This window comes from Nerophis ophidion, linkage group LG02 (assembly GCF_033978795.1).
Source record: "Nerophis ophidion isolate RoL-2023_Sa linkage group LG02, RoL_Noph_v1.0, whole genome shotgun sequence".
Taxonomy (NCBI): domain Eukaryota; kingdom Metazoa; phylum Chordata; class Actinopteri; order Syngnathiformes; family Syngnathidae; genus Nerophis; species Nerophis ophidion.
In genome coordinates this window covers 6759-33486 of record NC_084612.1, presented here as the reverse complement: position 1 = coordinate 33486, position 26728 = coordinate 6759, and the positions used below count along the sequence as shown (strand labels likewise).

The following is a 26728-nucleotide window of genomic DNA, read 5'->3' as shown; positions in this document are numbered from 1 at the left end:
TATTCCTGCAAGTGGTGTAACACTTATCAAAATAAAATACAACATTGCATTGTAAATCATGTTAATACCACTTTATACTCATTTATACTTTTATTGAACGTCAGAGACTGGAATCGATGTTGTTTTGCATACGCTGAGGTTTTCTTGACCTGGTGAATGTTTTGTGTGCCAGTCCGCACTCGCGCACTAGTTGACGCGAGTGCGGCGGAGGCTGACCGCGGAGGCGGTGAGGCGGCGGGCGGACTGATCTTCACTCGTAAAGGTCGGGAGCGAGCAATGGTGATCGATAACAAATGTGAGGCTGGAACTTGATGAGAGGAAAGAAAGGCTGCTAGTTGACCTTTCTTACTTTTGACGAGCTGGCTTCCACTCCACGCGCGACGAGGACATTCGGAGCATGGAGAGGAAAAGGTAGGAGTCAGGAAAGTCAAAAGTCGCGGGAGTTTTTACAATGAAAGTTTGTGGAGCAGGAAAGCGCGTGCATGCGTCTTATTTGTTGCAACAAATGTCTCCGCCTTGTATTTGTCGCCGCACGCCGCCTGTAAGTCGTGCACACTTCATGTCCAACAAGAAGAAGAAGAAGAAGAATGGATGTCCAACAAGTAGAAGAAGATTCCTCAGCGTGAGATGTAGCTGCTAGCTTGATTAGCTAGCTAACTTTCATTGTTTACACACGCTTGACTTGTGCAAGATGACAAAGTCTCAGTCTCATTCATGACACTTTTCTACTTTGCACACTTCTAACTTCTAACTCATCACCAGCTCTGCATACTTGACTTTTGTCTCATTCACTGCTCTTTTCATTTGTGTGCGTCATCCACTTGACTTGCACCCATCAAGAAGAAAGCTATTTCACTCATATTTCACTTGTATACGAAGCTCACCTATTTATTATTATAATTATTTATTAGTGTTTGTTAGCTCTACACTTGACTAGCGTGTTCCATGCACTTTAGCAACCATGGCGATGATTTCACTTGATGAACATTGTGGGCGGAGACATGTTTGATTGACATCTCCGCCGACCTGTCATAGCTTGAAGGCGGGACAACTGCCACCGACCTCATGTTTGATTGACATCTCTGCCGACCTATCATAGCTTGAAAGCGGGACAACTGCCACCGACCTCATGTTTGATTGACATCTCTGCCGACCTATCATAGCTTGAAGGCGGGACAACTGCCACCGACATGTTTGATTGACATCTCTGCCGACCTATCATAGCTTGAAAGCGGGACAACTGCCACCGACCTCATGTTTGATTGACATCTCTGCCGACCTATCATAGCTTGAAAGCGGGACAACTGCCACCGACCTCATGTTTGATTGACATCTCTGCCGACCTATCATAGCTTGAAAGCGGGACAACTGCCACCGACCTCATGTTTGATTGACATCTCTGCCGACCTATCATAGCTTGAAGGCGGGACAACTGCCACCGACATGTTTGATTGACATCTCTGCCGACCTATCATAGCTTGAAAGCGGGACAACTGCCACCGACCTCATGTTTGATTGACATCTCTGCCGACCTATCATAGCTTGAAAGCGGGACAACTGCCACCGACCTCATGTTTGATTGACATCTCCGCCGACCTGTCATAGCTTGAAGGCGGGATAACTGCCACCGACCTCATGTTTGATTGACATCTCTGCCGACCTGTCATAGCTTGAAGGCGGGACAACTGCCACCGACCTCATGTTTGATTGACATCTCTGCCGACCTGTCATAACTTGAAGGCGGGACAAGTGCCACCGACCTCATGTTTGATTGACATCTCTGCCGACCTGTCATAACTTGAAGGCGGGACAACTGCCACCGACCTCATGTTTGATTGACATCTCTGCCGACCTGTCATAGCTTGAAGGCGGGACTACTGCCACCGACCTCATGTTTGATTGACATCTCTGCCGACCTGTCATAACTTGAAGGCGGGACTACTGCCACCGACCTCATGTTAATACACTCACTGGCCACAATATTAGGTACATAAACAAAAGCTTTATTAAATACACATACCTTCAAAAGGTGAAATACAATTAGTGTGTTTATTTATTTTATTTTAATTGTGACCATGCACATACAGTAGATTGTTTTATATGTTAAATGGTAGACAAAGGATCATTTCCCTTTGTTGTGCCAAAATAAGCGTACAGCAGGTGCATTGTAGGGGAAAGGCACTTTTGGGGGATTTTTGCCCGTCATTCACATAAAAAAGTCAACGTGTTTTTAACTTTTATTGATGCATTCTAATTCCTTAATAACTGCGAGCAAAATTCCGCCTACAATGAAGCCCATTATGTGAACTTTGCTTTTAAAGTGTTTAACCTATCAAGCTTTTATATGGAAACTAAATAATACTTTTACAAAATAATTTCTTCACAAATTCAGGAAATAAGTCCCTGGACATAGGAGGGATGGTTTAAATCAGAGCCAATAGTTTTTGTTTAAATTCAGTTATTTTGCACTATTGAATTCATTTTGCTGAAAATAGTGTCTGTAATAAAAGGGAGTAAGAAAATAATGTTGATAGATAATAATTACACCACCATACTGTGTTTTGTCTTTTTACAATTGTAATTTCAAAATGGAATCTGAATGATTGATAAAATGTAAAATATCGGTATGACCAATACTAACTACTTGGTTACCCACATTTGTAGTTTTAGGCACACTAACCAACGCAGAGAAGAGTAGAGAGGACCATGTTACAGAAGAAAGTAAGCAGCTATTGACGGTAGATTGACAAGTCCATTAATAATAGTTTTGAGAAAATAATACACAAGTCAGCAACTAAATTGGGAGCTTTTGTAACCCATTTTGATGGTTCTATTAGAAAACTCAAAAGCAGTGAATGGTAAATAAAAACAGATTACACTGATTTGCTGATCCTTTTCAACTTCTATTCAATTGATTGACTGCAGAGACAAAATATTTCATGTTCACACTGAGAAACTTCATTTTCTTTTGCAAATAATCATGAACTTAGAATTTAATGGCAGCAACACGTTGCAAAAAAGTTTTCACGGGGGCATTTTTACCACTGATTTACATGGCCTTTCCTTTTAACAACAATTTTAAGAAGCTTTTCAGGAGGATATCTTTCCCATTCTTGCTTGATGTACAGCTTAATTTGTTCAACAGTCTCCCGCCTCATATTTAGCCTTCACACATTTTCAATGTCTGGACTACAGGCAGGCCAGTCTAGTACCCGCACTCTTTTACTATGAAGCCACGCTGTTGTAACACCTGGCTTGGCATTGTCTTGCTGAAATAAGCAGGGGCGTCCATGATAGCATTGCTTTGATGGCAACATATGTTGCTCCAAAAACTGTATGTACCTTTCAGCATTAATGGTGCCTTCACAGATGTGTAAGTTAGTCATGTCTTGTTCACTAATACACCCCCATACCATCACACATGTGTAAGTTAGTCATGTCTTGTTCACTAATACACCCCCATACCATCACACATGTGTAAGTTAGTCATGTCTTGTTCACTAATACACCCCCATACCATCACACATGTGTAAGTTAGTCATGTCTTGTTCACTAATACACCCCCATACCATCACACATGTGTAAGTTAGTCATGTCTTGTTCACTAATACACCCCCATACCATCACACATGTGTAAGTTAGTCATGTCTTGTTCACTAATACACCCCCATACCATCACACATGTGTAAGTTAGTCATGTCTTGTTCACTAATACACCCCCATACCATCACACATGTGTAAGTTAGTCATGTCTTGTTCACTAATACACCCCCATACCATCACACATGTGTAAGTTACCCATGTCTTGTTCACTAATACACCCCCATACCATCACACATGTGTAAGTTAGTCATGTCTTGTTCACTAATACACCCCCATACCATCACACATGTGTAAGTTAGTCATGTCTTGTTCACTAATACACCCCCATACCATCACACATGTGTAAGTTAGTCATGTCTTGTTCACTAATACACCCCCATACCATCACACATGTGTAAGTTAGTCATGTCTTGTTCACTAATACACCCCCATACCATCACACATGTGTAAGTTAGTCATGTCTTGTTCACTAATACACCCCCATACCATCACACATGTGTAAGTTAGTCATGTCTTGTTCACTAATACACCCCCATACCATCACACATGTGTAAGTTACCCATGTCTTGTTCACTAATACACCCCCATACCATCACACATGTGTAAGTTAGTCATGTCTTGTTCACTAATACACCCCCATACCATCACACATGTGTAAGTTAGTCATGTCTTGTTCACTAATACACCCCCATACCATCACACATGTGTAAGTTACCCATGTCTTGTTCACTAATACACCCCCATACCATCACACATGTGTAAGTTAGTCATGTCTTGTTCACTAATACACCCCCATACCATCACACATGTGTAAGTTAGTCATGTCTTGTTCACTAATACACCCCCATACCATCACACATGTGTAAGTTAGTCATGTCTTGTTCACTAATACACCCCAATACCATCACACATGTGTAAGTTAGTCATGTCTTGTTCACTAATACACCCCCATACCATCACACATGTGTAAGTTACCCATGTCTTGTTCACTAATACACCCCCATACCATCACACATGTGTAAGTTAGTCATGTCTTGTTCACTAATACACCCCCATACCATCACACATGTGTAAGTTAGTCATGTCTTGTTCACTAATACACCCCCATACCATCACACATGTGTAAGTTAGTCATGTCTTGTTCACTAATACACCCCCATACCATCACACATGTGTAAGTTAGTCATGTCTTGTTCACTAATACACCCCCATACCATCACACATGTGTAAGTTACCCATGTCTTGTTCACTAATACACCCCCATACCATCACACATGTGTAAGTTAGTCATGTCTTGTTCACTAATACACCCCCATACCATCACACATGTGTAAGTTAGTCATGTCTTGTTCACTAATACACCCCCATACCATCACACATGTGTAAGTTAGTCATGTCTTGTTCACTAATACACCCCCATACCATCACACATGTGTAAGTTAGTCATGTCTTGTTCACTAATACACCCCCATACCATCACACATGTGTAAGTTAGTCATGTCTTGTTCACTAATACACCCCCATATCATCACACATGTGTAAGTTACCCATGTCTTGTTCACTAATACACCCCCATACCATCACACATGTGTAAGTTAGTCATGTCTTGTTCACTAATACACCCCCATACCATCACACATGTGTAAGTTAGTCATGTCTTGTTCACTAATACACCCCCATACCATCACACATGTGTAAGTTAGTCATGTCTTGTTCACTAATACACCCCCATACCATCACACATGTGTAAGTTAGTCATGTCTTGTTCACTAATACACCCCAATACCATCACACATGTGTAAGTTAGTCATGTCTTGTTCACTAATACACCCCCATACCATCACACATGTGTAAGTTAGTCATGTCTTGTTCACTAATACACCCCAATACCATCACACATGTGTAAGTTAGTCATGTCTTGTTCACTAATACACCCCCATACCATCACACATGTGTAAGTTACCCATGTCTTGTTCACTAATACACCCCCATACCATCACACATGTGTAAGTTACCCATGTCTTGTTCACTAATACACCCCCATACCATCACACATGTGTAAGTTAGTCATGTCTTGTTCACTAATACACCCCCATACCATCACACATGTGTAAGTTACCCATGTCTTGTTCACTAATACACCCCCATACCATCACACATGTGTAAGTTAGTCATGTCTTGTTCACTAATACACCCCCATACCATCACACATGTGTAAGTTAGTCATGTCTTGTTCACTAATACACCCCCATACCATCACACATGTGTAAGTTAGTCATGTCTTGTTCACTAATACACCCCCATACCATCACACATGTGTAAGTTAGTCATGTCTTGTTCACTAATACACCCCCATACCATCACACATGTGTAAGTTACCCATGTCTTGTTCACTAATACACCCCCATACCATCACACATGTGTAAGTTAGTCATGTCTTGTTCACTAATACACCCCCATACCATCACACATGTGTAAGTTACCCATGTCTTGTTCACTAATACACCCCCATACCATCACACATGTGTAAGTTAGTCATGTCTTGTTCACTAATACACCCCCATACCATCACACATGTGTAAGTTAGTCATGTCTTGTTCACTAATACACCCCCATACCATCACACATGTGTAAGTTAGTCATGTCTTGTTCACTAATACACCCCCATACCATCACACATGTGTAAGTTAGTCATGTCTTGTTCACTAATACACCCCCATACCATCACACATGTGTAAGTTAGTCATGTCTTGTTCACTAATACACCCCCATACCATCACACATGTGTAAGTTACCCATGTCTTGTTCACTAATACTCCCCCATACCATCACACATGTGTAAGTTAGTCATGTCTTGTTCACTAATACACCCCCATACCATCACACATGTGTAAGTTAGTCATGTCTTGTTCACTAATACACCCCCATACCATCACACATGTGTAAGTTACCCATGTCTTGTTCACTAATACACCCCCATACCATCACACATGTGTAAGTTAGTCATGTCTTGTTCACTAATACACCCCCATACCATCACACATGTGTAAGTTAGTCATGTCTTGTTCACTAATACACCCCCATACCATCACACATGTGTAAGTTAGTCATGTCTTGTTCACTAATACACCCCAATACCATCACACATGTGTAAGTTAGTCATGTCTTGTTCACTAATACACCCCCATACCATCACACATGTGTAAGTTACCCATGTCTTGTTCACTAATACACCCCCATACCATCACACATGTGTAAGTTAGTCATGTCTTGTTCACTAATACACCCCCATACCATCACACATGTGTAAGTTAGTCATGTCTTGTTCACTAATACACCCCCATACCATCACACATGTGTAAGTTAGTCATGTCTTGTTCACTAATACACCCCCATACCATCACACATGTGTAAGTTAGTCATGTCTTGTTCACTAATACACCCCCATACCATCACACATGTGTAAGTTACCCATGTCTTGTTCACTAATACACCCCCATACCATCACACATGTGTAAGTTAGTCATGTCTTGGTCACTAATACACCCCCATACCATCACACATGTGTAAGTTACCCATGTCTTGTTCACTAATACACCCCCATACCATCACACATGTGTAAGTTAGTCATGTCTTGTTCACTAATACACCCCCATACCATCACACATGTGTAAGTTAGTCATGTCTTGTTCACTAATACACCCCCATACCATCACACATGCTGACTTTTACACTTTCACCCTAGAACAGTCCCCATGGTTCTTTTCCTCTTTGGTCCACAGTTTCCAAAAACAATCTTAAATGTGGACTCGTCTAACCACAGAATACTGTTCCACTTTGCATCAGTCCATCTTAGATGACCTCAGGCCCAGCAAAGTGTTTTGAGGTTTTGTTGATAAATGGGTTTTGCTTTGCATAGTAGAGTTTTAACTTGCACTTACAGATGTAGCGACCAACTGTAGTTACTGACAGTGGTTTTCTGAAGTGTTCCTGAGCCCATGTGGTGATATCCTTTACACACTGATGTGGCTTTGATGCAGTACCGCCTGAGGGATCCAAGTTGACGGGCACTGCCGCTCACGTGCAGTGATTTCTCCACATTGTCTGAACATTTTGATGATATTACGGAGCGTAGATGGTGAAATCCCTAAAATGTTGTTCTCAAACAATTTGCTCAGGCATTTGTTGACAAAGTGGTGACCCTCGCCCCATCCTTGTTTGTGAATGAGTGAGCATTTCATTGATAGGCAATCATGGCACCCACCTGTTCCCAATTAGCCTGTTCACCTGTGGGATGTTCCAAATAAGTCTTTGATGAGCATTCCTTCACATTTTCCCTCTTTTTTGCCACTTGTGAACATGCTGCAGGCATCAAATTCCAAATGAGCTAATATTTGCAAAAAAAGAACAAAGTTTTCCAGTTGGAACGTTAAATATCTTGTCCTTGCAGTCTATTCAATTGAATATAAGTTGAAAAGGATTTGTTGTATTCTCTTTTTATTTACCATTTACACAAGGTGACAACTTCACTGCTTTTGGCTTTCTGTGTGTGTATATGTATATGTATGTATGTGTGTGTGTGTGTGTGTGTGTGTATATATATATATTTATATATATATATATAATATGTGTGTATATAATATGTGTGTATGTATGAGACAGCTCTATTATGATACAGATTTCAGGCCATTTGGCACAATCCTAATTGGCTGTGAGGAAGAAGTGAGCATCACAATGTCTGTCCATCATGCACATGATGTTATGTCTACTCTCGTGTGTTTCCCTCCCCTCCAGCGTACATGTCAGGCGTGTCCTGGCTAAACCACAGACGCTGCGAGGTCCAGCCAACAACTTTCACACGGAGGAGGCCATCCAGGCTCGGCCTGCACATTTACTTCTCACTAAAGTCCAGCGGAATGGCCACAAGCACGCTCATGACAATGTCAGCCATCAAATCAGGGTGAGATAGTCTTTTTCAACAACGACCTGACCATCCAGAAGAATATTCTGAGCTGAAGAGTTCCAACATGACTATAAACTTCCTGATGATCCTCCGACTGTAAATCATGATGACTGTAACTACATCATCATACTCTTCATGTTTTATCTTTTGTCATAGAGACACAAGCACAAGTTGCATTGACAGACAAAAGTTGCTTGAAAGCAGCATTTTTTCTTTTAATAAACAAAAGCATTGGCAAGTGTGCTTGCTGGCTTAAAACATATTTGACACTGCACTCGTTTATAGTTTTACCCCAGGAAGTACATTAAAATAGCTGTTTTGACACTGATCACCTGCACTCTGTCGGCAGAAGTATTCATCATAGTTGGTCATGTGTACATACTGCTTGTTGTTTAGTGTGTCCACTACATTTCATCTTCAAACAGCTTTTTAAAGCACCTTTTGTTGTGATAATCCATAGCAGCGGTCACAGGTTTTTTTTTTTGTTTTTAAACGGTAACAAATGACTCCGCTGTTGCTTACTAACTGATTGCCAAACATCTGACTAAAATGAGACAGATTATGAAAGCCGGTTAGGAGCAAGTAAGCACTGCTTCTTTCAACAGTGAACTATCTGAGTCATTCATTGTGAATATGATCCAACTTTCCTTGAATATTGACCTATTGATGACAGAGGACTGCACACACTATGTTAATGTTGACATGGGATTCGTATATCATGAACATTTATGTCATGAATTACAAAAATGACTGTCTTTCCAGCCCAGAGTAACTGCATTTAATTGGTGGGGATTGTTGAGGGTGTTTAAAGGTAGACGCTGCTTCAATTCCCAGTCCCTAGCCATTAGCCATTAGCCATTGACCCAAGGCTGGATAAAAAGGAGCATAAAAAGTAAGCCAAGTTAAACATGCGATTGACCCCTTTTCTTCCTGGAAAGAGCAAAAGTTGAGATGAATATTCCAGTTGACCTCGTAGGTCACCAAAAATGGTTATATTTCTGTGGTTGTCATGTTTTCTTTGAAAAGGCCAAGCCAGACTTGAACACAACGCTGCCAGTTCGACAGACCGCATCAATCTTCAAGCAGCCAGTGACCAAAGTAACTAATCACCCCAGCAACAAAGTGAAGACAGACCCCCAGAGGGCCGTGGACCAACCAAAACAGGTCAGTAACATTTCATTCAATTATTTATTTATCCTCATGTTTGTTTTCTTCCTGTTTGTTGGAATGAAATGTTGATAGAAGGATTTGATGTTTTACTTCATCGAGCCCAGAATGGCAGAAAGGTTTCAAGTAGATGTAAACATGCCGAATACACTTTTACACATGTCCTTCTTTCAAACCGTTTTGCCGGGAATCCCAGTTAGATAGAAAAGTAGCTGTTGGCTATGAATACACATAAAATAATGGCGATATAGACAAGTCTTTGGCTTTATGTTTGCAATTCTTCAGTTGTTCTGGGAGAGGAAGCTGAGCGGGTTAAGTGCTTTTGACATTGCTGACGAGCTGGTGAAAACCATGGATCTTCCCAAAGGCCTGCAAGGTTAAGAGAAGACAAAAAAAGCACACTTTGATGCGTTTCCCTGCCCAGCTTGATCTCATCTTGCCACCTGGTCCTGCTCAGGTGTGGGGCCCGCCACTTCTGACAAAACGCTGCTGTCCGCCATCGCCAGCGCCCTGCACACCAGCCCCGCCCCCGTCACCGGCCAGCTCACGGCGGCCGTGGAGAAAAACCCCGGAGTGTGGCTTAACACGGCGCAGCCGCTCTGCAAGGCCTTCATGGTGACAGACGAAGACATCAGGTGAGGCACACGCACACACACACACACTTACTGTTCTAGAAACTATATCTGACGCTAATAAGGGAGCCCTTGTCCCATGGCTGACCACAAAATGAAAACTTTGTTCGTCCGATTAGATTGATCAAAGGCATGTTTAGAAGTCCCCCATGAGAAAATAGCAAAACAATGGTAAGCGGTAGAAAATGGATGGATTGATGGTAAATGCTCTGGACCTGGAATGATACCCAAAGTATTGTACATCACATTTACATGGAAGGTGCTGACCACCACCCATCAGGAGTTTCTTGCTCAAGGACACAACGGCTGTGGCTCAGATGATGTCGGAAGCTGGAATCAAACCTTTCTGTCACGGCAGGGTTGTGCAGGGTCAAATAGGGCTGATTTTGCCAATAGTTGTAATACCTTTTTGCTTCTATTGGGGACAACCTATCTAGTAAAATAAGTCAACCTCCAGGATGTTCCTTTAAAGAATTGTTATCAGGCAGCTACCTCAGTTCCTTTTTCATGCAGCCAACTGACATCAATGAGCTTTACAGGATCATTATGGAGCTAAAGTCGTCACTTACAGCTGGAGTGGACGGCATATGTGGCAACATCTTGAAAGCCATAACAAATGTGATCACAAATCCTCTTTGTCACTGTATAAACCTGTCACTTAGTGCTGGTATTGTACCTAAAATGTCCAAAGTGGCAAAAGTAATCACAATTTTTAAATCGGGTGATAAAAATAATATGAACAATAATAGGCCAATTTCAATCTTACCAACATTTTCAAAAATATTTGAGAAAGTGGTCTATAACCGACTGAATGGCTTTCTAGAAAAACTAAATATCCTTGTCCCCTCCCAATATGGTTTTCGTAAAAAAAGCACCAGCTGTATGGCTAGAGGTCAATGACTGTATTGAAGAAGGAAAATGTGGTATTGGCATTTTTTTGGATGTGTCCAAGGCCTTTGACACAGTAGACTTTGAGATCTACTTGTACAAGTTACATCACTATGGTGTTAGAGGGGTACCTCTCCATTGGTTCCCTTCTTACCTTTACAGAAGGTAACAATGTGTATGATCACAACTCACCCTGTATGACCATAAATGATGGGGTTCCCCAGGGATCCATCTTGGGGCCTCTGCTTTTTATACATAAATGATTTTGTAAACTCCTCCGAAACTTTTCATAAAATAATTTTTGCTGACGATACAAATGTGTTGACCTCACACAAGAGCCTCCACCATCTTCAAGAAACTGTCAATTCAGAACTTGTAAAAGTGGATTCCTGGTTCACTTAATGTAAATAAAACTAATGTTATTCTATTTCGTTCTAATAAAAAGCAGACAAATCCTGAGCACTGCCATGTCAACATCAATGGGCAGGAAATACAGAGAGTATACTCCACAAATACAGAGAGTATACTCCACAAAATTCCTGGGGGCCATCATTGACGAATACCTCAATTTTAAATGTCACATTAGCCACCTGTTAAACAAATGATCCAAATATGTTGGCCTGTTCTTTCACCTTGGTCATTATCTTCCTCTTTATGCTCTATTTACCTTGTACAAAACTCTTTGAAGCACATCTAAACTACTGTAATATCATCTGCTGGAACACCTTCCCTACCTACCTTCACAAATTAGAATCCATGCAAAAGAAAATCATACGGGCCCTGTCATGGTCCAAGTTTGATGCCCCCACTCGACATCTATTTCATAAATATCATCTCTTAAGACTGAAAGAGTTCAATATTTGTCAAAATGCTTGTTTAACCTATCAAGTCATTTACAGGCTGAATCTTAGGCTCTGTAGCTTGGTTCTTATCTACCATCCCCAGCATGCCCACTACACTCCTAACTTAGATCTGATATCAGGTAAACATGGTCTACTGGCTTGTACCGCTCACAGTGTCGTATGCAGGGGACCAAAGATCTGGAACCAGCTTAATGAGAGCCTCAAGATGCTGTATCCATTCTCCAACTTCAGAAAGAAACTGAAAACGTACCAATTAACCACCTATCTCTAATGCCTCATGTGGGGTAGACTACTGTTGGGTTTTGCATGCTTGTATGTATGTATGTGTATGCTTGCTTTAGTACTATTATCTTGTGTTTATCATACAGCTTTGTTGTTGTTGTGCTTGCTACCATGTTTCATCTTTCCATGTATACACTGTCCTCTGGACCCCCTGTCAAAAGCTTCTTCTAGCTTATTTGGGGGACCAACATCTTTAAATGATGACATTCACCACTATTGTGATTGTTATATGGTATTGTCAATAAACTTGAAACTAAACTAAACGGAGCCACGTACTGCATTGGACTTTAGAGCAGGGCTATGGCTGTCAAATGTAATGTGTTACAAGCATTATGCATAATGATCTTTTACCTTTAATTATACGCTCAGTTTAATCAGCTCAATCAGTACAAAGATAAGCAAGACAACTACAACTGCTGACAAATCTCACTTCAAAATACTTCCAGGCCAGACTTGGGACAAAAGCAAGGTCATTTTGCAAAAATAGAAGAAGAAACATGTTTTAAAGCAGTCGCTTCTCGTATTTCCACAAGAATGGCGGAGTATGCCAGCTACAATGTTGTCCACAAAAGAAAATACTGTATCTTTTTATCCAAATGAAAAATAGGAACGTTGATTTTCTTTGTGGAAGAAGTTTGTACAAGCTTGCAAGCAGGAGCCTCAGCTTGCATTTTCCATGTTTGTAATTAGAGGTGTCTTCTTCTTCTTCTGTGTGTGTCCTTCAGGAAGCAGGAGGACCTGGTGCACAGTGTGAGGAGGCGGCTGGAGGAAGCCCTCATGGCGGATATGTTGGCTCATGTAGAAGACGGCGCTGTGGAAACGGCCGCCAGCTCGCAAGAGGAGGAGGTGAAGGAGGCTGAGCGGGTGGAAAAGGAGGGCTCATAGCCAAGGTACACAACTTATCCTTTACCACAACTCAAGTCATCAATAATCCTGGGAGGGGTTTCCCTCTCCCTCCCTTCAAGTGAAATACAACTTTAACGTGAAGGTACTGGCTTTGTTGTAAGACTAAATGATTATTTCTATACGGCCAAAAAGGTGCTTCACCTTTATTTGAGCTATTACCTTCATCAGCGTTTAGCAGATGTGAATGGTGCTAATAATGCAGCTGCTAAACTTGCTGAAAACAAAGCTGGCACCAATGAAGGCTAAATGACATTTGTAAATGTTTGTCGCTTTGTGTAAACACTTCTGTTTCCATTGGATTCTACTCCTGGCAAGCAATGTTTGATGCTGAGAAGTGTAGGAAAGGTTGAAGAATGTCTCCATGTCTCTTTGTGTGAGCTAAAAGAGAGACTTCATACTTCTTTTTCTTTCTTTTCAATAACTTCTCTTTTAGGTCCAGTTTTGTAAACCCAACACTGATACTTAACTACTGTATATGTTCCTATATTGTTCAATAAATGCATTTGTTTGATGTCATTTGTGCTTTTTTGCATCTCAAGGTTGTGCATTTTAGACCACATGACAGTATTGCTTTTTGCTTTATTTCCAACACTCCTAACAAAGTCCCTTTAACTGCACAATTCCAATATTTGTGATGGTTTCTGACAAAAACATTGCCTAATGAACGCAGAATATATCATTGATGTCATTTGTGCTTTTTTGCATCTCAAGGTTGTGCATTTTTTTGCATCTCAAGGTTGTGCATTTTAGACCACATGACAGTATTGCTTTTTGCTTTATTTCCAACACTCCTAACAAAGTCCCTTTAACTGCACAATTCCAATATTTGTGATGGTTTCTGACAAAAACATTGCCTAATGAACGCAGAATATATCATTATTAGCAACTTATTCAAATAAAGAATATATGGAGCAAAAAATATGTCATTGTAAATGATTTTCCAATATTGATAATCAAATATCCTCATTTGTTTACATGTTCCATCAATGCTGCTTGTGATAAAAGACGAAAGCAATGCTTAGCATAAAGTCTATAATCAATCAATGTTTATTTATATAGCCCTAAATCACAAAGGACTGCACAAACCACTACGACATCCTTGGAAGAACCCACAAAAGGGCAAGGAAAACTCACACTCAGTGGGATGTCTGTGACAATGCTGACTATGAGAACCTTGGAGAGGACCACAAATGTGGGCACCCCTCCCCCCCCAGTAGGGGACAGAAAGCAATGGATGAGGAGCGGGTCTAACATGATACTGTGAAAGTTCAATCCATAGTGGATCCAACACAGCAGCGAGAGTCCCGTCCACAAGAAACCATCCCAAGCGGAGTCAGATCAGCAGTGTAGAGATGTCCCCAACCCATACACAGGCGAGCGGTCCATCCTGGGTCCTGACTCTGGACAGCCAGTACTTCATCCATGGCCATCAGACCGGACCCCCTCCACAAGGGAGGAGGGGACATAGGAGAAAAAGAAAAGAAACGGCAGATCAACTGGTCTAAAAAGGGAGATCTATTTAAAGGCTGGAGTATACAAATGAGTTTTAAGGTGAGACTTAAATGCTTCTACTATAATCAACACAATCAAGACAAATTCTGCTTCTGTGTGTTGTGTATGATTTCTGGATGTGTGTGTTTATGATTTCTGCTTCTGTGTCTTGTGTATGATTTGTGGATGTGTGTGTTTATGATTTCTGCTTCTGTGTGTTGTGTATGATTTGTGGATGTGTGTTTATGATTTCTGCTTCTGTGTTGTGTATGATTTGTGGATGAGTGTTGTGTATGATTTCTGGATGTGTGTGTTTATGATTTCTGCTTCTGTGTGTTGTGGATGTGTGTGTTTATGATTTCTGCTTCTGTGTGTTGTGTATGAATTGTGGATGAGTGTTGTTCCGTATGATTTGTGGATGAGAGTGTTGTGTATGATTTCTGGATTTGTGTGTGGTGTGGATGTGTGTGTTTATGATTTCTGCTTCTGTGTGTTGTGTATGGTTTCTGGATGTGTGTGTTTATGATTTCTGCTTCTGTGTGTTGTGTATGATGTGTGGATGAGTGTGTTGTGCAGAGTATTTGCAGCGCATGAGAAGCAGAAGTCCCTGATGTGTTGTTGACAGACACAACGACAGTAGCCGCGCTCCCCATCCCCGCATGTGGCCTTGCAAGCCATTGTTGTGTGTCGGGTGACGTCACAGTGTGCGGGAGACAAGGGGAGAAGAAGAGGAGGAGGAGACAAGGAGAGAAGGAGACAAGGAGAGGAGGAGAGAAGAGGAGACGGAGCGGCGTGCGCCTGGCGAGACAAAGGCGGGGAGGAGCGTGGCGGAGAGAAGTGAGGTCACAGCAGGCAGCAGCAGCAGACAGACTTGGTGGACACTCGTCAAGGTCCATGTTGGAGGGAGATGAGACTGAGACTAAGACTAAGACTAAGTCCGCGTATTCCTCAACATTTTTCCCCCTCAGCCTTTCTCTTCTGCTGCTAGGCGGCTAAGTGCTAGCTGCTAAGTGCTAGCTGCACAAAGGCGGCGCTCCTCTTCCCGGCTTCTCCTTCTTCTCTTTCCCACAACAAGTCGGCGTGAGTCCACCGAGTCGCCATCAGGTAAGTTGACGTAAATGTTTGAAAAAAACCCCAATGTGCTTTTTAAAGGAGTCCCCGGAGCTAAGGCGGCTAGCTTAGCTTAGCTTAGCTGCTCCCAAACAAAGAGTCGCAACGTGACTGTTAGCATGCTAACATGCTAACAGCGGTACTTCTTACTTTTCCTCCTCTTTTGCTTTGGCTTTTTCTTTGGCTTTTTCTATGAAAGTGAGCGGAGGTTACCGACACGTAAGTCTTGTCGTGTGCGTGGATGGACGCGCTTGTTTTGGCGTGTGAAGGCAGTTTGTTAAAGTGTGGACTTGTCAGACAAAGCAACCCTCAGCTCATCCTTCTTTTATTCCTAATCATCCCTCTTTTTGTTCTTATTCATCCCTCTTTTTGTTCTTATTCATCCCTCTTTTTGTTCTAATTCATCCCTCTTTTTGTTCTTAATCATCCCTGTTTTTGTTCTTCATCACCCCTCTTTTTGTTCTTATTCATCCCTGTTTTTATTCTTAATCCTTTTTATTCTTAATCATTATTTTTATTCTTATTCATCCCTCTTTTTGTTCTTAATCATCCTTTTTATTCTTATTCATCCCTCTTTTTATTCTTCCTTTTTAATCTTAATCATCCTTTTTATTATTAACCATCCTTTTGTGTTCTTATTCAACTCTCTTTCTTTCGTCTTTCTTTTTTTATTTTTATTTTTATCCTTATTCAACTCTGTCTTTCCTCTTTTTTTTAATTTTTATTCTTATTCTTTATCCACTCTTTCTTCCACCTTTTCCAGGTCAGTCCACACACGGCGGCCGTCCGTGATCTGATGTGAGATCCACGATGCCGAGCCCTTTATTCCACCCCGAGATTATGGAGCACGACGTGGTGATCAGCAGCCAGCACAACGGGCTCGCTCTGCCCCGGGAAAGCGAGCAGGAGTCCCGGGACGAGGACCACCAGGAGGTGCTGCGCTTCGCCCTGGACCAGCTGTCACTCATGGCCCTGGAGAAGGTGGACTGCGTGGACGGCAGCCAGGCGCCCGGCTCAGAGGCTTACGTGGATCTTCAGATGCTCGACCACCCCGGCGGCTCCCGGGACTCGCCCGCATCCTGCTCCCCGTCGCCGGAGTACTACGGCTCGGGCGGCTACCACATGTCTGGCTCGCACGCCCTGCTCCATGGGGAGCAGAGCAGGAAGAGAAGCGTCAACATGACGGAGTGTGTGCCGGTGCCCAGCTCGGAACATGTGGCGGAGATCGTGGGCCGACAAGGTGGGTCTTCTTCTTCTAATTGTTATTGTTGTGGGTCTTCTTCTTCTAATTGTTGTTGTTGTTGTGGGCCGACAAGGTGGGTCTTCTTCTTCTAATTGTTGTTGTTGTTGTAGACCTTCAAGGTGGGTCTTTTTCTTCTAATTGTTGTTGTTGTTATTGTTGTGGGCCTTCAAGGTGGGTCTTCTTCTTCTAATTGTTGTTGTTGTTGTAGACCTTCAAGGTGGGTCTTCTTCTTCTAATTGTTGTTGTTGTTGTTGTGGGCCTTCAAGGTGGGTCTTCTTCTAATTGTTGTTGTTGTGGGCCTTCAAGGTGGGTCTTCTTCTTCTAATTGTTGTTGTTGTTGTGGGCCTTCAGGGTGGGTCTTCTTCTAATTGTTGTTGTTGTTGTAGACCTTCAAGGTGGGTCTTCTTCTTCTAATTGTTGTTGTTGTGGGCCGACAAGGTGGGTCTTCTTCTTCTAATTGTTGTTGTTGTAGACCTTCAAGGTGGGTCTTCTTCTTCTAATTGTTGTTGTTGTTGTGGGCCTTCAAGGTGGGTCTTCTTCTTCTAATTGTTGTTGTGGGCCGACAAGGTGGGTCTTCTTCTTCTAATTGTTGTTGTTGTTGTGGACCTTCAAGGTGGGTCTTCTTCTTCTAACTGTTGTTGTTGTTGTGGACCTTCAAGGTGGGTCTTCTTCTTCTAATTGGTGTTGTTGTTGTGGACCTTCAAGGTGGGTCTTCTTCTTCTAATTGGTGTTGTTGTTGTGGACCTTCAAGGTGGGTCTTCTTCTTCTAATTGGTGTTGTTGTTGTGGACCTTCAAGGTGGGTCTTCTTCTTCTAACTGTTGTTGTTGTTGTGGACCTTCAAGGTGGGTCTTCTTCTTCTAATTGTTGTTGTCGTATTGGGTCTTATTCTTCTTTTTCTTGACTGCACGGTGCTTCTTTGTTTGGCTGCAACTTTTCCTCTTTTTTTCAAAAAGGCTCCTGTTTTTTTATTTATTTTTTTTAATGTCACATTCGTTGCATGAATGTGTGATTTGAAAACGATTTAGAGCAGACTGTGGACACTGGCTGGGCGGGCGGGGGAGGGGCGGGGTCAGACAAAGGCAGTCTGGACGCTCTTGCAGCCTGCAGCAAACAAAGGAAATGGCGCTAAACCAGCATTTTGTGCACCGTAACAGCGCAAGAGTGGACTAAATGAGTGGAAGAGTGGACTAAATGAGTGGAGGAGTGGACTAAATGGGTGAAAGAGTGGATTAAAGGTCTGTGGAGTGAGTGCGTGTTGTTGTGCTGCATCCCGGCCAGGCGCAGTTGTTCCGCCCTGCACCCAAACAAAGCTCGTCTACGCTCGCCGCTTTCACGCTTTTCACTTTCCAACTTTGTTCTTCCTTTTCCTCGTCGCCGTCACACACCTCTTCTCCTGGCTCTTGGCGCTTTTTTTTTTTATTGTCGTCCGCGGCTGCGTCTTCCAGCATTGTTCTCTTTGTTTGAAAAAGCCATGCTCTCTGCTTCCCAGATGACATCACACTCCGCGCCTCCTATTGGTCGCCGGGTGACGCGTCATCGCTTAAAGGCACAGTACATTATTCTAGTTGCCTCCTTAAAACACTCTCTACCTCTAACAGACAAAAAGCTGTGAAAACGATGATGCTGTATTCTACATTTAAGTTAAATACTGAAATTGAATGAGCCTGTGGCTTTGCACTTTGTTTCTTATACATAAAATATATGTTTATATATATATATATATATATATATATATATATATATATATATATATATATATATCACATTCTATTTTAGTTACTTTGAATTTACAACAACCCCCTGGCGCAATTTTTGTACTTACTTTGATTATTATTTCTCAACTGTTCATAAATGTTGAAATTTATAGATAAAGGTTTAAAACAATCTTGTTGCCTCTTCAAAGCAAAACAGATGGTCGTAACGTGGCACCTTTCTAAATGACTTTTTGTCTTAGGGGGTTTAATACAAGTACAAATACCTCCAAGTCCGAGTCCATGGTTCTCGCCCGGAAAAGGGTGGAGTGCCATCTCCGGGTTGGGGAGGAGACCCTGCCCCAAGTGGAGGAGTTCAAGTACCTGGGAGTCTTGTTCACCAGTGGGGTGTAAGTGTGGATGGTGAGATGGACAGGCGGATCGGTGCGGCGTCTTCAGTAATGCGGACGCTGTATCAATCCGTTGAGGTGAAGAAGGAGCTGAGCCGGAAGGCAAAGCTCTCAATTTATCGGTCGATCTACGTTCCCATCCTCACCTATGGTCATGACCGAAAGGAGAAGATCACGGGTACAAGCGGCCCAGATGAGTTTGGGTCTCTCCCTTAGAGATAGGGTGAGAAGCTCTGCCATCCGGGAGGAACTCAAAGTAAAGCCGCTGCTCCTTCACATGGAGAGGAGCCAGATGAGGTGGTTCAGGCATCTGGCCAGGATGCCACCCGAACGCCTCCCTAGGGAGGTTTTTAGGGCACGTCCAACTGGTAGGAGGTCACGGGGAAGACCCAGGACACATTGGGAAGACTATGTCTCCCGGCTGGTCTGGGAACGCCTCGGGATCCCCCCGAGAGGACCTGGACCAAGTGGCTGGGGAGAGGGAAGTCTGGGCATCTCTGCTTAGGCTGCTGCCCCCGCGACCTGACCTCGGATAAGTGGAAGAAGATGGATGGATGGGTTTAATACAGTAACAATACCAAAATCTAGCAAAATATTTCAAATCTCTCAGCAAGTTGAGGAACAAATGTATTTGCAAAAGTAAGCATTATTATTAAGTTAAAGTTAAAGTAGCAATGATTGTCACACACACACACACTAGGTGTGGTGAAATGTGTCCTCTGCATTTGACCCATCACCTTGATCACCCGCTGGGAAGTGAGGGGAGCAGTGAGCAGCAGCGGTGGCCGCACCCGGGAATCATTTGGGTGATTTAACCCCCAATTCCAAGCCTTGATGCTGAGTGCCAAGCAGGGACGTAACGGCTCCCATTTTTATAGTCTTTGGTATGACTCGGCCGGGGTTTGAACTCACAACCTCCCCATCTCAGGGCGGACACTCTAACCACTAGGCCACTGAGCAGGTATATTTGTAAATGTGACTTTGACATAAAAGTTTCGACATTTTCACTCAGTTTTCTTTTTGCATTGTTGTCATCTTGTGCTCCCCCCAGAGGTGGAGCGTGTAACTGCAGGGTGTGTGACCAGCCTTCCTTTGTGTGCGTCTTCCACCCCCCCAGGTTGTAAGATCAAGGCGCTGCGTGCCAAGACCAACACTTACATCAAGACCCCCGTCCGAGGGGAGGAGCCGGTGTTCATCGTGACCGGGCGCAGGGAGGATGTGGAGATGGCCAAGCGGGAGATCGTCTCTGCCGCTGAACATTTCTCCATGATCCGGGCGTCCCGCTGCAAAGCCGGAGGACCCGCAGGAGGAGGAGGAGGTGGAGGAGGGGGAGGAGGCTCGCTCCCCGGACCCCCGCACCTCCCTGGACAAACAACCATTCAGGTATTGGAACGGGTCCACTGGGCCACCGTACTGTGTTGCGCCATCATGTTGAACTTGGTTTTCTCCTGGTCCAGGTGAGGGTGCCCTACAGAGTGGTGGGCTTGGTTGTGGGACCAAAAGGAGCCACCATCAAGCGCATCCAGCAGCAAACCCACACCTACATCGTGACGCCCAGTCGAGAGAAGGATCCCGTGTTCGAAGTGACCGGCATGCCCGAGAACGTGGATCGGGCCAGGGAGGAGATCGAGACCCACATCACGCTGAGAACCGGAACCTTTGTGGACCTTCAGGGGGACAACGACTTCCACACCAACGGCACAGACGTCAGCCTGGAGGGTCTGGGCTCCCTCAGCGCGGGCCTGGGAGCGTCCTTGTGGTCCCGGGCCTCCCACCACCATTCCGCAGCACCGCCTCCGCCCGCGCCGCCCTCTTCCCCTCCCAACCCCCCCATGTCTGTCAATCACTCCAGCGGCCGCAAGATGGCCTACCACACGCACAATAGCGCCATGAGCTCAGACAACTTCAGCGCGGGGCGCAAAGCCAACGAGGGAGGGAGTCCCACCAGTCCCTTCAGCACAGGGTCCAGCAGCGCCGGAGGCGGCTTTACTTTCGGAGGCGACTCCACCCCGGGACTCCCGTCTTCAGAAGAACTTGGCTTTGAATTCAGCGCTTCTAACATCTGGGCGCCTTTCGTCAACGGCGCCAAGTCTGGTGGCGCCTCGCAGCAGCAGCAGCCCGTACGTCGTAACAGCAGCGGTCTCAGCGGGGGCGCCGTCACTCCACGCTTGTCCCCGACGCTGCCTCAGGACACGGGCCCCCTGGAACACCCGTTGGCCCGCCGCGCCCAAAGCGACCCCCTCAGCACGCTCTCCTGGTTGCAGTCCGGCAACGCTGCGGGCGGATCCTTCTCCGGAGGCTCCAGTTCCAGCTCTGGCGGCTCCTCTACCGGCTACTCATCCTGCTCGGCCTCCTCGCTGCCCGGGGGCTCGCCCACCGACTCCGAGGGCGGCGGTGGCAGCGTGGGCCTCAGCTCTGGGATGCTGAGTCGACTGAAAGGCGGGCCCGGCGTGGTGGGGCTGGGCGGCGTCAACAGGGACTGCTTCGTGTGTTTCGAGAGCGAGGTGACGGCCGCCCTGGTGCCCTGCGGCCACAACCTCTTCTGCATGGAGTGTGCGGGCCAGATCTGCCAGTCTGCAGAGTCCGAGTGCCCCGTGTGCCACACGCCCGCCACTCAGTGCATTCGCATCTTCTCTTAATAATAGTGACAGTCATGCCATCATCATCATAATAATAATAATAATAATAATAATGACGCTAAGGAGTTCTTTTGGGGGTGGTCTTCAAACTTGTGTCTTAGCTCTTCAGGCCTTCATTTTGGGACCCTCGTCTTTCATTTTGGGACCCTCGTCTTTCATTCAGGCTTCTTCTTTTCGCAGCCTTTCTTTTTCACACTTTTTCTACTTAGCAGATATTTTTCGACAAAGCTGTCAAAACGAGGCCTGCACCTTTTTCTACTTTTCTCTTCATGTGCTGTGCAAGCCCCGCCCCCTCATGACCACATGATCCCATCTCTCGCTCGCGGACTACTTGGCCACGCCCCCTCAGCCATGAAGCCATGCCAAATGTTAGACGCCAGCACAATGCAGCATTCTTTCTCCTTGGCCTCTCAGGTGTGGACGCCCGGCCCGCTGACAATCCCTTTACCCCCCCCCATGTGTGTGTGTGGTTACTGCCGGCCCCTCCCCCCACGGCGTGCTTAAAGGAAGGCCGTGATCCCCCACTTCCTGTCTGTTACTTCCATGAGCTCCTTCAGTGTCATCTTCATCCTGTTTCTGTCGCCTTTGAGGACAAGTTCCATACAATAATTCTGAGGGGGGGGGTGTCACTGAACTCTGTTTCCTGCACTGAAGTCCCCCCCGACTCACCTAAACTGCTTTTATTTTGGTCTTCCACCTCTGCTGGGCTGCGTCCAGCGCCACCTTCCCGGCCATCAGCAGCGCACCAAGTGTCTGCCCCCTGTTGTCCTCCTGGTGGCGCTGCTGGAGGACTTCTCCTTAATGGCAGCTACGTCATCCAGGGCTTCCACGCTCACGTCGTGTTCCAAACCCAGCAAGAATGTTGATGAAGGCAGGTGGAGAGAATGTTGGCGTCATGTACTTTTCAGTCACACACAAAAAAGGTACCCGTTTTTTCAGCTTGTCTGCTGATTTTTATTTTTTTAGCCAAATGATCCCCTCCCCCATTGCCTTCCTTCAAGGTTTGAAAACAGGGTTTCCTGAGGCAGCGACCTCTGACCTTTTCTTTTTGCTGATTAGAGGGGGGATGTAAGGAGAACCTGGCCAATGAGAAGTGGGGGGGCAAACTCCTCTATTTTCTTTATTGCTTTAACTCTCTTTTTGTACGCTGAACCAAAATGTCCAGTCAGCAGACGCGTGCGTGTAAATATCCTCAACAATCATCTTTTTACCAGTTAGTGGACACACCTGTACTTTCTCATCCTTTGTAAGTTACCCACCTGCATGTCTTCAAGCCACCTGGCGTTAGATCATTTTTAACATTGAAAGAGAAAAAGACGACAAAAAACTTTTTACACATTTTTATTTTTTACAATTTATTTGCTTACCTAAATATCCCAGACAATAATGTGAGCCTTTTTATTACTTCAAATGTATTTTTTATTTTTATTTGTTTCCTTTTTCATTATTTCCTGTGTATTACATATAGGCGATTTATAACAAAATGAGAAAAATTATTGAAGAAATTTTTTAAAATTGAAATATATTTTATTTGAAAGTTTATGGACCTTTTAACCAGACGCCGTGGAAATTGTATAATCATATAATTTGTGCTGGTTTGACGGTTATGAGAAATGTATCAAGAGTTTTATTTTTTATGCTTCTTTAATAAAATCTTTGGTTTTAGTTCCATTTTTTTACTGTAAAATGATGAACCTGTTTCTTGTCATTATTTCTTCATGGTGCAGATTTGCCCGCTCGTGTTGGTGCAGATGCTGTATTTGCCTACTGGTGTTGGTGCAGATGCTGTATTTGCCTACTGGTGTTGGTGCAGATGCTGTATTTGCCTACTGGTGTTGGTGCAGATGCTGTATTTGCCTACTCGTGTTGGTGCAGATGCTGTATTTGCCTACTGGTGTTGGTGCAGATGCTGTATTTGCCTACTGGTGTTGGTGCGGCATAGCTCGGTTGGTAGAGCGGCCGTGCCAGCAACTTGAGGGTTGCAGGTTCGATTCCCGCTTCCGCCATCCTAGTCACTGCCGTTGTGTCCTTGGGCAAGACACTTTACCCACCTGCTCCCAGTGCCACCCACACTGGTTTAAATGTAACTTAGATATTGGGTTTCACTATGTAAAGCGCTTTGAGTCACAAGAGAAAAGCGCTATATAAATATAATTCACTATATAAATATAATTCACTGAGAATTCACAGATGCTGTATTTGCCCACTCGTGTTGGTGCAGATGCTGTATTTGCCCACTCGTGTTGGTGCAGATGCTGTATTTGCCCGCTCGTGTTGGTGCAGATGCTGTATTTGCCCACTCGTGTTGGTGCAGATGCTGTATTTGCCTACTCGTGTTGGTGCAGATGCTGTATTTGCCTACTCGTGTTGGTGCAGATGCTGTATTTGCCCACTCGTGTTGGTGCAGATGCTGTATTTGCCTACTCGTGTTGGTGCAGATGCTGTATTTGCCTACTCGTGTTGGTGCAGATGCTGTATTTGCCCACTCGTGTTGGTGCAGATGCTGTATTTGCCCACTCGTGTTGGTGCAGATGCTGTATTTGCCCACTCGTGTTGGTGCAGATGCTGTATTTGCCTACTCGTGTTGGTGCAGATGCTGTATTTGCCCACTCGTGTTGGTGCAGATGCTGTATTTGCCCACTCGTGTTGATGCAGATGCTGTATTTGCCTACTCGTGTTGGTGCAGATGCTGTATTTGCCTACTGGTGTTGGTGCAGATGCTGTATTTGCCTACTGGTGTTGGTGCAGATGCTGTATTTGCCTACTGGTGTTGGTGCAGATGCTGTATTTGCCTACTGGTGTTGGTGCGGCATAGCTCGGTTGGTAGAGCGGCCGTGCCAGCAACTTGAGGGTTGCAGGTTCGATTCCCGCTTCCGCCATCCTAGTCACTGCCGTTGTGTCCTTGGGCAAGACACTTTACCCACCTGCTCCCAGTGCCACCCACACTGGTTTAAATGTAACTTAGATATTGGGTTTCACTATGTAAAGCGCTTTGAGTCACAAGAGAAAAGCGCTATATAAATATAATTCACTATATAAATATAATTCACTGAGAATTCACAGATGCTGTATTTGCCCACTCGTGTTGGTGCAGATGCTGTATTTGCCTACTCGTGTTGGTGCAGATGCTGTATTTGCCTACTCGTGTTGGTGCAGATGCTGTATTTGCCCACTCGTGTTGGTGCAGATGCTGTATTTGCCCACTCGTGTTGATGCAGATGCTGTATTTGCCTACTCGTGTTGGTGCAGATGCTGTATTTGCCTACTGGTGTTGGTGCAGATGCTGTATTTGCCTACTGGTGTTGGTGCAGATGCTGTATTTGCCTACTGGTGTTGGTGCAGATGCTGTATTTGCCTACTGGTGTTGGTGCGGCATAGCTCGGTTGGTAGAGCGGCCGTGCCAGCAACTTGAGGGTTGCAGGTTCGATTCCCGCTTCCGCCATCCTAGTCACTGCCGTTGTGTCCTTGGGCAAGACACTTTACCCACCTGCTCCCAGTGCCACCCACACTGGTTTAAATGTAACTTAGATATTGGGTTTCACTATGTAAAGCGCTTTGAGTCACAAGAGAAAAGCGCTATATAAATATAATTCACTATATAAATATAATTCACTGAGAATTCACAGATGCTGTATTTGCCCACTCGTGTTGGTGCAGATGCTGTATTTGCCCACTCGTGTTGGTGCAGATGCTGTATTTGCCCGCTCGTGTTGGTGCAGATGCTGTATTTGCCCACTCGTGTTGGTGCAGATGCTGTATTTGCCCACTCGTGTTGGTGCAGATGCTGTATTTGCCTACTCGTGTTGGTGCAGATGCTGTATTTGCCCACTCGTGTTGGTGCAGATGCTGTATTTGCCCACTCGTGTTGGTGCAGATGCTGTATTTGCCTACTCGTGTTGGTGCAGATGCTGTATTTGCCTACTCGTGTTGGTGCAGATGCTGTATTTGCCCACTCGTGTTGATGCAGATGCTGTATTTGCCTACTCGTGTTGGTGCAGATGCTGTATTTGCCTACTCGTGTTGGTGCAGATGCTGTATTTGCCTACTGGTGTTGGTGCAGATGCTGTATTTGCCCACTCGTGTTGATGCAGATGCTGTATTTGCCTACTCGTGTTGGTGCAGATGCTGTATTTGCCTACTCGTGTTGGTGCAGATGCTGTATTTGCCCACTCGTGTTGATGCAGATGCTGTATTTGCCTACTCGTGTTGGTGCAGATGCTGTATTTGCCCACTCGTGTTGATGCAGATGCTGTATTTGCCCACTCGTGTTGATGCAGATGCTGTATTTGCCTACTCGTGTTGGTGCAGATGCTGTATTTGCCCACTCGTGTTGGTGCAGATGCTGTATTTGCCTACTCGTGTTGGTGCAGATGCTGTATTTGCCTACTCGTGTTGGTGCAGATGCTGTATTTGCCCACTCGTGTTGGTGCAGATGCTGTATTTGCCCACTCGTGTTGGTGCAGATGCTGTATTTGCCTACTCGTGTTGGTGCAGATGCTGTATTTGCCTACTCGTGTTGGTGCAGATGCTGTATTTGCCCACTCGTGTTGATGCAGATGCTGTATTTGCCTACTCGTGTTGGTGCAGATGCTGTATTTGCCTACTCGTGTTGGTGCAGATGCTGTATTTGCCCACTCGTGTTGGTGCAGATGCTGTATTTGCCTACTCGTGTTGGTGCAGATGCTGTATTTGCCTACTCGTGTTGGTGCAGATGCTGTATTTGCCCACTCGTGTTGATGCAGATGCTGTATTTGCCCACTCGTGTTGGTGCAGATGCTGTATTTGCCTACTGGTGTTGGTGCAGATGCTGTATTTGCCCACTCGTGTTGATGCAGATGC

The 26728-nt window shown here is 44.6% G+C and overlaps 2 protein-coding genes across 2 annotated transcripts; both read left to right on the top strand.

Annotated features, from left to right (window-relative positions):
• Positions 1 to 238: 238 nt before the first annotated feature.
• LOC133535541 (methyl-CpG-binding domain protein 3-like) lies at positions 239 to 13815 on the top strand. Its single transcript, XM_061875459.1, has 6 exons — positions 239 to 411; positions 8398 to 8563; positions 9593 to 9730; positions 10019 to 10109; positions 10191 to 10368; positions 13124 to 13815. Exons 1-6 carry the CDS (start codon positions 398 to 400, stop codon positions 13281 to 13283), a joined length of 747 nt encoding a protein of 248 aa, XP_061731443.1. The 5' UTR covers positions 239 to 397; the 3' UTR covers positions 13284 to 13815.
• Positions 13816 to 15440: 1625 nt separating this feature from the next.
• Positions 15441 to 23579, top strand: LOC133535532 (RNA-binding protein MEX3B-like). The gene is made up of 4 exons (XM_061875447.1): positions 15441 to 15899; positions 16669 to 17145; positions 20368 to 20633; positions 20708 to 23579. Exons 2-4 carry the CDS (start codon positions 16716 to 16718, stop codon positions 21887 to 21889), a joined length of 1878 nt encoding a protein of 625 aa, XP_061731431.1. The 5' UTR covers positions 15441 to 15899; positions 16669 to 16715; the 3' UTR covers positions 21890 to 23579.
• The last annotated feature ends 3149 nt before the right edge of the window (positions 23580 to 26728 follow it).